The sequence below is a fragment of the Nuphar pumila genome, chromosome 17, assembly GCF_984573655.1.
Source record: "Nuphar pumila chromosome 17, dmNupPumi1.hap1.1, whole genome shotgun sequence".
Taxonomy (NCBI): domain Eukaryota; kingdom Viridiplantae; phylum Streptophyta; class Magnoliopsida; order Nymphaeales; family Nymphaeaceae; genus Nuphar; species Nuphar pumila.
Window position 1 is genome coordinate 32481299 of NC_143265.1, and position 14606 is coordinate 32495904.

The following is a 14606-nucleotide window of genomic DNA, read 5'->3' on the forward strand; positions in this document are numbered from 1 at the left end:
GGAGATCACATAAATGGTGATGATTCGCCTTCACATGCAAGATGCTCGAGTTGGTTGAAGAGACCAGAGCATGCAGAATGGGTCCTCAGTTAACTAATACCTGACGCACTCATTCGAACCGCTAACTCCCATTAAAAGAGAGGACGAGAAGGTACAAAAACTTTGATGGACAGACTATTAATGGCAGTTACGGACAAAAGACTAGGCTTACCCAGTCATCAGAGTTAGGAAAAATGGGCTACAAAAGATAGCTTTCAGGCACTTCTGCAGAAGTTGGATGCATCCATTGGAACGAGTGGCCTTTGGAGAATTCTCTCTCGGTCACCGACCATCCCCTTAGGAGCGGACTCAACTAGCTATTTGGGGTATTGAAAATACATGGCAAATAGACCTCCGAAATACTCTCAGTTGTTTCTACGATTTGTGCATTGTGCGTACTCGCAAAGTCAGCTAATATCGAAACATAAATTAACCTGTTCTCATTGTTATTTAAATTGTTCATGCTTGTTGTGGCATTACACTTGTTAGTTAAACTACTTATGTAGTTCTTTACTTGTATTAATTAGCTAACCGTGCTAGTTAACTACCTATAATGTTGCTTACATCTTGTGTTTCCTTCAGTTTAAATGTTTTTTGCATATGTTGCTCATATTTAATTTCTCGCAATTACAAATGCTACTACTGCTTTCAATGAAATAAATTGTTTATCTTGTGATGTCTTACTTTATTTATTCTGCATTGTCTATTTGTACACCTACCAGTTTGTTATGAAACTGACCCATTTCATGAGTAGGTGGCAAGTAGGTCTTTACAGACAGTCGATGGCGTGATGCAACATGGCTCGAGATCACCCTCTTTTTGTTGGCGTCCTGGCTATTATTTGTGGATAAGGTTGGTTTGTAAGCTAACGTGCCCAAAATTGTCAACTTGTTTTCCTTTCTAAAACGAAATTGCTTCCGCTGACGTCTTTAAAACCAAACCCTGAAATTTGAAAGGTTTTCTCTAAATGTTTTCAAATTTTACAAGTTAGAAAATTTTGGGGCGTTACACAAAGACACTTTCCAAAATGTAACAATGGGTACTATTCATAAATCTAATTTGAAAAGTTAAATGAAACTTTTTTACCTTAAAAAGTAACTTCGTATTTTAAAAAATGCCAACAATTTTGAGGACATTTAATCATTTTAATCAATTGAATGCTGCTAATGTACGAAGGGTACAATGACATATATTGCCCCTCTTACTGAAACTGATTTCAGCAAAAACCAAAGAGTTGGCACCGTCCATAGCTTTCAATAAGCATAGGGAACATAGTCTAGATTTAGACTTGACTGATCAAGGATTTCCCTTTGACTGCCATTTTATAATACTAGTTTTACTGATTATGAACTAGTGCCAAAAAAGGAGACACACAAGGGAGAGAGAGAGTAAATAAATATCTTTACATAGGTCATAAGACAATGAACACACACACGCGAGTAATGCTATGGTGCTCAGAGCACCGATATCCACACCCACCAGAAACCCATTAAAGATTCGTGATTTAGATCCATTTGTAATCAGTTGTTCATTGCATTAGTGTATGAGGGCATTCTCATCATTCAAGATAGATGGGTCAATTATATTCTTTGTAAAGGGCATTTTTGTACATGTAAGAAATACCCAACGTTTAAAAACTCGTTGACTCGGCTCGGCCCTCCAGCGGGTCAACCCGGTAAGGCATACTCGGGTTGCCAAGACTCAGGCATGACTCGACTTGACTCGGCCGAGTCACGAGTCACGTAGAACTCGGGCGAGTTCTGTCGTTTTCGGATTTACAAAACTCGCTGGAGGACTCGCACGACTCGGGACGAGTCATGGGTCAAATATAATCGGACAACTCGGACGGTTTGTGTTAATGGCATTTTTGCAATATTATTTCTTTTACCCTTTAAGTTGTTAACGAAAAGTCGAAAACCCTTTAGGTTTTCACTGTTCATTGTGTTCAACCCTCGACTGAAGAGAGGAAAAGCCGAGAAGGTGCGGTTGCTGCTCCAGCCATCCGACGGGAACTTCGGCGAGAAAAGCGACGCCAGAAAGGAGTTTCCGGCGTGAACAGTGACGCCGACGTGAACAGTGACGCCGGCGTGAACAGTGTTTATTTTTTTGCGTTTTGTATTTGCATCGCGAACATTAACTTTGGCGTGAACAGTGACGCCGATGAAGGCACATCGACGGTGAATATAAGGCATCGTCGCAGCTCCGACGTGTCTTCTCCAGCAAAAATAGTGCATCGGCAACATTTTTCAAGGACTCCAGGTATGTTTTTTCAAATTTTCCCCTTTTGTGTTTCTTTCTGCCGCTGCGATAATTTCCGGCAAGATTTTTCGGCGAGTTTTGTAAAGGATTCAAGGATTCAAGGTGGTCCTTCGGGTGCTGCGACCTCGCATGTGAGGCGTATGCCTCAGTACTTGAAGTGTATGCCTCACAGGCGAGGCGCACGCTCTAGGTATTGAGGCGCACGCTATCGATATTGTCTCAAAGCATGCTAATTTATCATGTGTTTGCTTTTGATTCGATGAAATTTATCTTTCATCCTTCCAAGAGATCCAAACTAAAGGTGCTCATTTTTACAGCACGTTCTTGCTTTCTCCACACCAAATCATGTGACTTCAAATCCTTCCATCAAATTCCAAACTTTCATTTGGCCCTCTATGCTTGGAAGAATTGTGTCCAAGGACAATCTGAATCACTATATGATAAACATATTGTATATCCATGCATGTACACATACAACCCTGCACACTGAAATTCTAATGACTTCAGGAGCTGAATTGTTATCAGGGATACACATTGAAAACTAGGCACAGACACACAAATACTGCAAGTCAAATTCATCAACCTTTAATAAATATATGACAAGTTCATTGGATTTTTGCATTGAGAACTTCCACATGATTACATAAATTGTATATCACCAGGGTTATTTATATAATTTTACAAAAAGGACAAGAAAAAGCTCCTCTCAAACAGTATCAATTTGATGGTCATGACTTTAACCAAAAAATGCATTTGTAAAATCTCAGCAACCAGTATTTTCAGGGAAACAAAATGCAAAAGGAAAGGTGTAATTTGATTACGTGGATACATGTGTACATGTATTATGTGTGAACGTTGATCAAGTTCATTTCTTTCGCTATTTTAACCAAACAGATTTGACAAAAAAAATTAGCATGGATCCATTATTTATTCTTTTTGGCAATGAAGCATGCTCTAATGGTTTTTTTTGTTGTTGATAACTTGATCGTGCTAGTGTTAATAGTAAAAAAAAATGATAACTTGCTTATGTTGATGAGCATATACAATGTTCAGTTTGTGTGCATTATGTAGTGTACCATGTATAGTTTTAGTTTTATACTTGTATGACACTATGTTTTTAACTTTCCTTGGTGGATTTGTGCATAATCTACTAACCGTACTTATGTTTTTAACTTTTCAAATTTAACAGTTTTAGATTTATCAAATCATCAAAGAAATGTCAGAAGAAGGATCTTCAAGGACTCCAATAACATTCACTAAAGGAAAGGACCCTGTGTGGGATTTTGGTTTACCACTTGATAAGAAAAAGAAGAGGGTACAATGTACTTGGTGTACAAAACAAATGAGTGGTGGCATTAATAGACTTAAGTATCATCTTGCTGGTATTAAAATAGAGGTGGAACCATGTGACAAAGTCGAAGAATCTGTAAGAAAAAAAATTCGTAAGAATTTGGAGTCATTTAAGGAACACAAATTATATAAGAGAAATATTGTAAATGAGATTGGTTCCTTTGTTGAAGTAAATGATAATGATATGGACTTGTCAGATGAAAGTGATGAGTCTTCTGAGAAAAGATATATAAAGGGAAAAAAATTGATGAATGATGCCCCAAAGCATAATCTTGATGCTTTTGTTCAAGTGAAGGCAGGGTCTCCATCAATGAAACAACTTGGAATAAAAGCAGCTTTGGATAAAAAAGCTAGAGATAGGTTATGTTCAGCTATTGCGAGATTTTTTTATCATTCAGTCATTCCTTTCAACGCAGCCAATTCTCCTTACTTTACGAAGATGATTGAAGTTTGTTCCTCAGTAGGAATGGGATTGAAGCCGCCTTCTTCATCTGAGATTTCTGAAAGATTGTTACAAGAAGAAATTAAAAAAATTGATGATTATTTCAAAGAATACAAGGAGTCTTGGGCTGAAATGGGTTGTTCTATTATGGCTGATGGTTGGAAAGATACAACACAAAGGACATTGATAAAAAATCAACTTCATCACCCTCTTCATGCTGCAGCATACTATCTCAATCCCAAATACCACTATAGTCCACAATTTTCTAAGGTATGTATTTGTTTATATCTTTTTATTAATTATTTTAAATTTTGAATATGAACTTTCTTTTATCAATTATCAATTATCAATTTAATGTATTTGACTATTTGTACTATTTCATGTAATTCACAAAGCATCCTGAAGTAAGGCGTGGTTTAATTAAATGTATTGAGAAGTTGGAGCCAAATATTTCAGCTAGAGTAAGAGCAAGCAAGCAACTTGAGTTATTTGAAGATGCAAGTGCAGATTTTGGTACTTCTATAGCTGTTATGACTAGAGATGAGCATAAGCCAGGTGATTTATCTTTAACATTATTGTTGTGTTGTGCAAAAGAATATTTCTTTAATCAACTTTTCATTTTTGTGTGTTTTGGCTTTATGCAGCAATGTGGTGGAAAATGCATGGAATATGTGCCCCCGATCTTCAAAAAATTGCTATTCGTATACTTAGTCAAACATGTTCTTCATCTGGATGTAAACGAAATTGGAGTACCTTTGATCAAATTCACACTAAGAGAAGAAATAGATTAGCTCAAAAGAAACTTAATGACTTAGTGTTTGTCCATTATAATTTACGTCTGAGAGAAAAGCAATTAAAGAGAACACGTCTTGACCCAATTTCTTTGGACAATATATATTTGCAAACACCAATAGATGAATGGATCATGCAAGAAGGAGTTTTAGATGGAGATGAGGTAAAACCGTAAAAGTTTGTTTGATATTTTAACTTGATTAAAAAAAATTTAATTTTGTTTTTTGTCTTTCTCTATTGCATGTTAACTCAAATGTGTCATATTTTATTAAATGAAGGATTTCTTAAGAGACTTGGAGATGGAAGTTGAAAACATTGAAGAAGCTAATCTTATTGATGACGAAGATGGTGATGGAGTTGAAAATGAAGATGCAAGGAAAAATGCAACCACTAGTACTCCAATTCAACCATTAATTTCTACTTCCAACTCAAAAATTGATTCAAATGAAGTTCCAAATAATAGCACTTCGCCTCTATTTGAGATTTGAGTCATTGACTCTTGACTTGAGAATTGAGATATCATATTTTGTAAAAGTGGATGAATTTTGGATGTTTAAAATTTGATTTTGTCATTGTATTATGACCATTAACTTTATACTTATGAACTTTGTAATTTTGTTATATGGCCATGGGTCTAGTATGGTTATTGCTGAGATGCGAAAGTTGATTGCTGAGATGCATTGGCAGATTGCTCAATTATGATTATCTTTAGTTTTTACTCTTACTCTTGTAAGTTTTTAACTTAACTTTACTTTAGGGCTTATTTCTATTGAAATATTGAATTATTGTTTTGCTTGGTTGTTCGATTTCTTGTTATTAGATGAGTAATTATAAGTTAGATATAGTTTTACTTGATGTTATTTTACTTATTAATCAATTACACTAGTAATTAAGTCATTCTACAAACTTTTATATGTTTAAATGATAATTTATATATTTTTTTCTTTTAAAATCAAAAGTTAACAAAACCCAGTCCGAGTCACCGAGTTGACCCGCCGAGTCACGAGTCAATAAAGAACGAGTCGAGTTCCGAGTCACGGGTTTTAAAACCTTGGAAATACCTTAATATTTGATGATCTTAGAAGACCTACATTTACATCACAATCACATGGTCCAATATTTGTTTCTACCAAGAAATGTTTATTCCTCCTCACAAAGAAGGCTCTCCATAATTGGAGGGAGTGTGGAACCCTCCCTACATAATGAACAAGATAAGTCTGGCTTATGTAATAAGAATGAACAAGGTGAAAATCATACAAGACAATAAACAATCATAGAGAATATGGTTCAAGAGATGTCTGAATCTGCAATTCCACAATCAATAGATGATTTAAAGCCTCTATAAAAAGTAGAGGCAGCCATGAATAAACCATCCCTAGTGCATCCAGTTTTGAAGAGACAGCAGCTATGTCACACAGACACTTCATTTAGCCCGTGTATCCAATGTTGACACCACACAACACTCGGACACATCATGGACGCGAAACGACACTTTATGGACACAGTCAACATTGTGTCATTAACTTTGCTTATTTTCTTTTATGATCTCATTTTCATATTTTGTGTTCGCCTGAGTTCTTTTTCTTTTAAAATTTGTCATCAATTACATCACATTCCAGTTTCAACCTAGTTCCATTGTTCGATGTTCCTAGCTGTAGTGATTTAAGATTGTTTTTTTATACACATACATACATCGATGTGTGTGTACACCTGTGTCCCTGTAACCTAATTTTTGAAACTTATCGTATCGTACAAAGTGCATCCACATCGTGTGCCGCTCCCGCTCCCGCATCCATATCCATGTGACGTAGGATAGCAGCAACATTTCTTACTGATAGTGGGAGTAACATTATATTTTTTGAGAGAGGGAATAACATTATAGGGTATTGTATTATTTATTCACTACATACTTGGACAAGTTAGTTTTCCACAGCTAGCCAATTTAAGTGACTCCATAAAAGTTCTACGAAATACAATATGCACCTCCTATTTGCTATTGCATGGATGTCTAGATTTTCTATATCAAAAGATGTAGGTATTTGCTCCTATGCAGTCAAAAGCACCTAGCAAATCATAGGCATTAAACTTCAGCTGGTCACTTAGGTCCACCTAGGCATCAACTAGAACTACAATGCAGTGAACAAGCAAAATAAAACCAAAAAATAAAATAAAATAAAATAAATAAGAAAAATAACTCTGATGTCAACTATGTCATTGCCTGGTTTCTGGCCAGTATGTAAACGTCAACTACTCTCCACTCAGCAACCAAGTTGCCTAGGATGACCAGGAAAAGTCTGGCCACAATTTTCATAATTGATGAAAACGAATTTCCATTTAAAGCCAAGTCATGCTTTCTTGAAAAACCTAAAGATGTTCCTTTTGCTAACCCTAAACCTAAACCCATATCCAGTGTTATCAAAAACACGCCTTGAGGCACAAAAGGCACGCCTCACCTTGAGGCGCGGCCCTCTGTGCCTCAAGGCTCAAAAAAAAAATTTTACAACAAGACTTCTGAGACATAATCAAAAAGATTTTTGTAGGTTAATCTCATATATTTTCCAGTTATTTCAGTTATGTAAGAAGTTTCTTAGTATATTACTATATTTTAACTTTTGTTGGTTAATCTCGTATATTTTTCAATTATTTCAGTCATGTAATTAGTTTCTTAATATATTTTAAATTTTGTTGGTTAATCTCATATATTTTTCAGTTATGTAATCAGTTTTTTAGTTACTTTTATATGTTAATCTCATATTTTTTAGAATAATCTCATATATTTTAACTTTTGTAGGTTAATCTCATATATTTTTCAGTTATTTCAGTTATGTAATAAGTTTCTTAGTATATTTTAACTTTTGTTGGTTAATCTCATATATTTTCCAGTTATGTAATCAGTTTTTAGTTACTTTTATATGTTAATCTCATATTTTTTAGAATAATCTCATATATTTTAACTTTTGTAGGTTAATCTCATATATTTTCCAGTTATTTCAGTTATGTAATCAGTTTCTTAGTATATTTTAACTTTTGTTGGTTAATCTCATATATTTTCCAGTTATGTAATCAGTTTTTTAGTTACTTTTATATGTTAATCTCATATTTTTTAGAATAATCTCATATATTTTAACTTTTGTTGGTTAATCTCATATATTTTCCAGTTATGTAAATGGTTTCTTAGTATATTTTTTCTTTTATTGGTTAATCTCATATTTTTCAGTTATGTAATCATTTTTTTAGTTACTTTTATATGTTAATCTCATATTTTTTAGAATAATCTCATATATTTTAACTTTTGTAGGTTATTCTCATATATTTTCCAGTTATTTCAGTTATGTAATAAGTTTCTTAGTATATTTTAACTTTTTTTGGTTAATCTCATATATTTTCCAATTATATAATCAGTTTTTAGTTACTTTTATATGTTAATCTCGTATTTTTTAGTACTTATTTGAGATTTTTTATTTCTTATTGGTTGTTATTTCATCAACAAAGCATTTCTTCATTTATTTGTATTTTTAGATATTTTTTTAGAATTTTTTTAAAGTTTTCAAAAAAAAATTTGAGGCTTACGCTTTATGCCTCGCCTCGGTTTTTGGTGGAGCGCCTCGCTACTCCTCAATGCTTTTCACAACACTGCCCATATCCCTACATGTTCCCTTTGCATAATTAAATCTATCTCCACCTTTGCCTCCCCCACTCGACCACCCTAAACCCGATATCTTGAATGCTACATACCCTCTTTCACCTGCTCCTATTCACCCTTCTCCCACTCATGATTCTTCCCCATATCCCTCACCTCCTCCCTTAGATCGGATTCATCTAATGGTTACTAGGTCCCAAATCAGATCTCTCAAACCCAAAGTTTACCTTACCAGCTACTATCCTATCCCTATTGTCTTGCTCATTGAAGTTGATCAGCATATTGAATCTACCTGCTACACCCAAAAAGATGGTCGATGGAGAAAAGTAATGGAAGATGAATTTAATGCACTTTTGAGCAATGCAACATGATCTCTTATTCACCCTTCACCATCTTACATGTCGTTGGCTCAAAATGGATATAATGAGTCAAGAGGAGGGTACATCGTAACCTTGTTTGGTTGGTTGCCAAAGGTTGGCTAAGAGGAGGCTCTAGATTATTTTGAAACTTTTAGCCTAACTGTTTGTTCTTACTCTTTGATGGGTAATTAAATAGTTAGATGTCCACAATATATTCTTACATGTATTTCTTTTTGAACAAGTATACATGTCTCAACCATAGAGTTTTATTGATTCCTTATTTTCCAATTATGTCTACAAATTGCATAAAGCTTTTTACGGTCTTAAATAGGCCCTTTGGCATGGTTTCAATGGTTGAGTAATTTTCTTCTTTACAATGGATTTGTTGGTTCTAAGGTTGATACTTCTCTATTTCTAAGGCATACTGGGGATCTTATAATTTACATCATCATATATGTGGATCACATTCTTATAATAAAAAATTTAGAAACTCAAGTTAATATGATTATTTAGAGGTTGGATGATGAATTTTAGATCAAGGATTTGGGCACTTTACATTATCTTTTGGGCATAGAGGCCACTATGACTCTTGCAAACTTGTATTTGACTGAGCATAAATATATGCTTGACCTCATTCACATGACCAATGTTTATCTATCAACTATCTTAGCTTTCTCCACTAAGCTTACCTTATATGATGGTAAGCCTCTTCTAGATCCCACTCAATTTTCAATATCTTACCTTAACTAAACTGAATTTAGCCCTGCAAGAGCTCTCCCCTACATATAATCAAAACAAAGTCTGCAATCATATTTCTCCACGTGTTACAATGTCAGCCAAGAAATAAAACATTTTCCCTTTACCGTAATTTGTCATATCACAATGTCAACTGGAATTTTGCTCCAAGACTGCTCCACTCCAACTCAACACTTCTAAGAGCATATTTCTGAGCTAGAGTTAAGAACCATGTTATTCCCTCCCAAAAGCATGGAGGGTGGTAAATTTAAGATTACAGTTACTACCTGGAGTTTGATAACCAATTTGTACAAGCTCAGGATACAGAGAGAGAGAGAGATTTGCATTCAATCCACACAAACTCCATTCTATAGAGTGATTCTAAGGAATTGTGTTGCCGATTAGCATACCATTAGAGGATCAAGGTATAATTGCAGCTGTTCCCAAAGTACTACTTACATGAACAGTTTGCATTTGAAGCAGATCTGAAAGTGCCTTTGCTCTTGACTGCAAACAATGGAGACGATTTTAGAAGCATGGATTACTCATAATAACAACTGATTATCAGGCATGACACCATGCCTGTGTTCTGTATAAAAATGCAAGCTATTAAGAAAAAAAATAAAAGTTTATAATTTGGTGCAACACATGAAAACCAGTCATATAATAGTGTATTTAATGTATGAGAAGGCATTCATTTGCAATAAACTTAAACATAATTCATGTACCAAAGATCTAATCAAAAAGTGGGATATCCCAATTAACAATGATACCAAGCCAAAACCACTCCAAAAGCCAGCTTCATTGCATGAAGCATGCATGTCTAAAAACACTAGGTGCATAAGTCAATCAGAGCTCTTTGTTGAAGGCAATGGATGATGAAAAAGATATCAAAGTGAAGGCCCCAGCAACATCATGCACCATGTATTCATCACCACAGCAACAGGTGTTCAATAGAGAAGAACAACAAAAAATCACCACTTAGATGAGCTTAATTTTGTTGAGCTTCTGGTCAATGAATGGCATATCCACCAAAGATTGGGCCTCCTTATGAATTAACCATGTAAATAGTGAGGCATCCATGTCCTTTATGACATTTATTGTCCTCGAGTGTACTTTTATCTTAAGCAGATGCTTGATTAGATATGAATACACACACACAGAGGCACGTTCACAAAACACGTGCTTGAATGGTTATGCATGCATGTCTATCCAATGTACATAAACTAACCTAAACCAACTAGAATGCAAAACCTTCTCCAAATAAAAAACAAAGAATCAATAACAAAGACCTATATCCATGAAAATTTCACATGCAATTGAAGACCAACAATTAAGAAATTAATACAACACAATAATGGCCAGGGACTTCCAAGACACAAAAAGATGTATCTAAGATTGAATAAATGCAATTCTCAAAAAAAAATGAAAAAATGCTAAACATGATGACAATAAAATGGAGATATGGAAATTGTACATACCAACTGGTTGGTAGCCCATCTTTCATAATAATGGGTATACCTCTCCAACGAATTTTTAGCCATTTCTCTTCTTCTTTCAGTTTCATCATACTGAAAACCGGCATAGTAAAAAGGGCAACATACAGGTCACACTCCCAATTCATGATAAAAATCTTTTATACCATGCATATACAAAGGAAACATCCATACCACTCCCTCCTGTTTTGCAGTCTCATAACGATTACATGCATAGAAACCACCAGTTCGTTCACCATGTTCAGACCATGTGCCAAGACAAAGCCTGCAAATCGCAACATGTCATTTAAATAAAGAATAGTAACTAAATATTTAAGTTAAAAGTCATCTCAAATTAACAAGTGAAATGCCTCACCAGCAAAACTCAAACTTGCAAGGTGGTGTGCAAGTGATATGCATGCATCCCTGGTTTTTCTCAATTGGTCGCTTGCACTTTGGGCAGGGCTTGGAATTTGCTAATATCCTAAATATTACATCAGAGTTGTTAATCACATTATGCTCATGGCAAAGGAAGAAGGCTCAAAGTAAAACATTATCCATCAGATACTTGAAACAATTAAATTTATATGAAAAACCAATGAAAATATAAACTCATCCAGCTAAGACATGAAAATTATTAACGAAGCTCTCACTATCTACAAGTAACAGTTATGCTGATGACAAAAGGTTGAGTTAAGTAAAGGTGCCTAATACTTGGATAAGAATGGGTGCCTCTCTCTAAAAGACCCCAATCTTTGTTTTCTATAAAATATTATTTTTTTGAAAGGAGATTCATCAACTCCTCCATTCAGGTAGGTCACAAGGTGGCACCTGTGTGACTGTAACAATGCATTATGATGGTCTCTCATTCAACACACAAAAAAGAAAAAGGTGTGGCGGACTTGGACAACCTGGTTTAACAAAAAGGAAACTTCATGGTTCAAGACTATCCAGCCTGTTGTGACAGGTGTAGCCTGACACCTGGATTGTCGCATCCTAGCATCTGTTGGGCCAGTTCTCCATTTTCAAAGAAAGAGAAAAGAAAAAGCCCACAGACCTCAGTTGATTGCAGCTCCATATTGAAAAAATCTGATTGATTCAACAAAACACCAACATAGCAGCAAATTCATCGACATGTTTTCCCTTACCAGTTCATATTCTCCGATTCAGCACTGTTCTTTAAGACCCACTTGGCAACGGTGTCACAGTCAACAGGACGGTGTGTCTCCTCAGTGCACTGTATATAGTTTGAAAAGGTTTAAAATTTCTTGTTTTCTTATTTACAAATAACAGAGTATAAAAAACTTGCATAAATGATTTCAAAAACACGCTTACTTTCCAACAGAAATAATAAGAACAGCTGCAAGTAACATCATAGTTTGTGCTGCCAGCAACAAAATCCACAGCATACTCACAGCCTGGAGCAGGACACCATTTGGTCTATGAAAACAAAAGAGGACAATCAAAGGTTACGGAAAACAAAAAGAAACCTCACTTGGAATGATGTTTAGTTTTCTTTTCTAATTATTTTCTAAGTTTTTGCAGCAATTTATTTATGTTATCAAAGTCCCCACTAAGCAAACATCTGCATTTACAACTAGGACAATAAGAAATACTGGGCAAACAGATTAAAGGATTTCCACTGTGCAACTTAAGTAAAGATCTTTTGAGATTTAAGAAAAAAAATTGTTCCATAACTTTTTCACTGTCACCACCTAGTAACTTTGCATAGGTTATGCCCGAAGGAAAAAAATGTCTGTGCTAGCAGCAACCTTGTAAATACACAGTAACAGAACATAATATTGACATGCTTATGCATATTTAATTTTAGCCAAAAAGTAAAACACTGCACCAGCATTTTAGCTTCTATGTACATTTCAGACAACTCCAAAGAACCCTCCATGTTCACAGTTCCCAGCATAAGCAAAATAAGAACTTAAAAACTAAATGAGAAAAAGAAAAAGGTAATTGAGCAGAGCAACCAATCAAACATAACAACAACAACAACAACAACTACGCCTTCATCCCAAAACAATTGGGGTCAGCGATATGAACCAAAAAAGAAATTCATTTTGGGTCTTCCACATGAATCCTTTTCCTCCAATCATTTCTATCCAACGCCATGTCCTCGGTGAGGTTCAAAGCATTCATATCCTTTCCTATCATCTCCATCCAAGTCTTCCTAGGCCTACCCCGACCTCTTTTAACTAATATATTTTCCCATTTCTCCAACCTTCTAACTGGAGCATCATTAGGCCTTCGCCGAATATGTCCAAACCACCGTAAACGATTCTCTCGCATCTTATTTTCAATGGGTGCAACACCTACCTTCTTACGTATCTCTTCGTTCCGAATCTTATCTTTTATTGTATTTTCACACATCCATCTAAGCATCCGCATCTCAGCTACACTCATTTTTTGAATATGATGTCTCTTGGCAGCCCAACATTCCGTACCATATAGTAAAGCGGGTCTAATAGTCGTCCTATAAAACTTTCCCTTCAACCGCAATGGCATTCTACGATCGCACAGCACTCCAGTAGCACTTTTCCATTTCATCCACCCAACCTTTATCCTATGATTTACATCTCCATCAATTTCTCCATACTTTTGAATGATGGATCCCAAATATTTGAAATAATCATTCACCGGTATATCTTGCTCACCAAGCTTCACTACACTCCCATCACTACTTCGTTGCTTACTAAACCGACATTCCATATATTCAGTCTTACTCTTACTCAACTTAAAACCTCTAGCTTCCAATGTCTGTCTCCATAATTCTAACTTAGCATTAACCCCAGCTCTAGACTCATCAATCAAAACAATATCATCAGCAAACAACATACACCACGGTACATTTTCTTGAATTGATCTCGTAAGCTCATCCATCACTATAGCAAATAGGAAAGGGCTTAAAGCAGATCCTTGATGTAACCCAACCGTTATCGGGAAATTGGTTGTCACCCCTCCACAAGTGCGGACATTGGTTACTACTCCTTCATACATATCTTTAATTATACTAATGTACTTGAGAGAAACACCTTTCTTCATCATTGTCCACCAGAGAACGTCCCTAGGTACTCTATCGTATGCCTTCTCTAAATCAATAAAAACCATATGCAAATCTTTGTTCCTCTCTCTATATCTTTCAATAAGTTGTCTAAGAAGATGTATAGCTTCCATAGTTGATCTTCCAGGCATAAAACCAAATTGATTCTCCGATATCATGACAACCTTCCTCAACCTAGACTCAATCACCCTCTCCCAAAGTTTCATAGTATGACTCATGAGTTTTATACCACGATAGTTTGTGCAATCTTGTATATCACCCTTATTCTTATATAAAGGCACCAAAGTACTCTTCCTCCACTCATTAGGCATCTTATTTGTTCGCCAAATCAAGTTAAAAAGATTTGTCAACCATTCTAAACCTTTCTCTCCCAAGCATTTCCAAGCCTCGATAGGTATACCATCTGGGCCAACTGCCCTTCTTGATTTCATTTTCTTCAAAG

General features: G+C 35.3%; 1 protein-coding gene across 1 annotated transcript in view; it reads right to left on the reverse strand.

Moving 5' to 3' along the window:
* The window catches only part of LOC149811868 (putative E3 ubiquitin-protein ligase ARI8), a 77417-nt gene that overhangs the window by 41122 nt on the left and 21689 nt on the right, over positions 1–14606 (reverse strand). The window contains exons 6-11 of the mRNA XM_089992558.1: positions 12427–12531; positions 12240–12328; positions 11468–11575; positions 11287–11377; positions 11098–11187; positions 10076–10123 (exon numbers count right to left, since the gene is read on the reverse strand). Coding sequence (XP_089848684.1) covers positions 10076–10123; positions 11098–11187; positions 11287–11377; positions 11468–11575; positions 12240–12328; positions 12427–12531 — 531 coding nt within the window. The remainder of the gene's footprint in view (positions 1–10075; positions 10124–11097; positions 11188–11286; positions 11378–11467; positions 11576–12239; positions 12329–12426; positions 12532–14606) is intronic.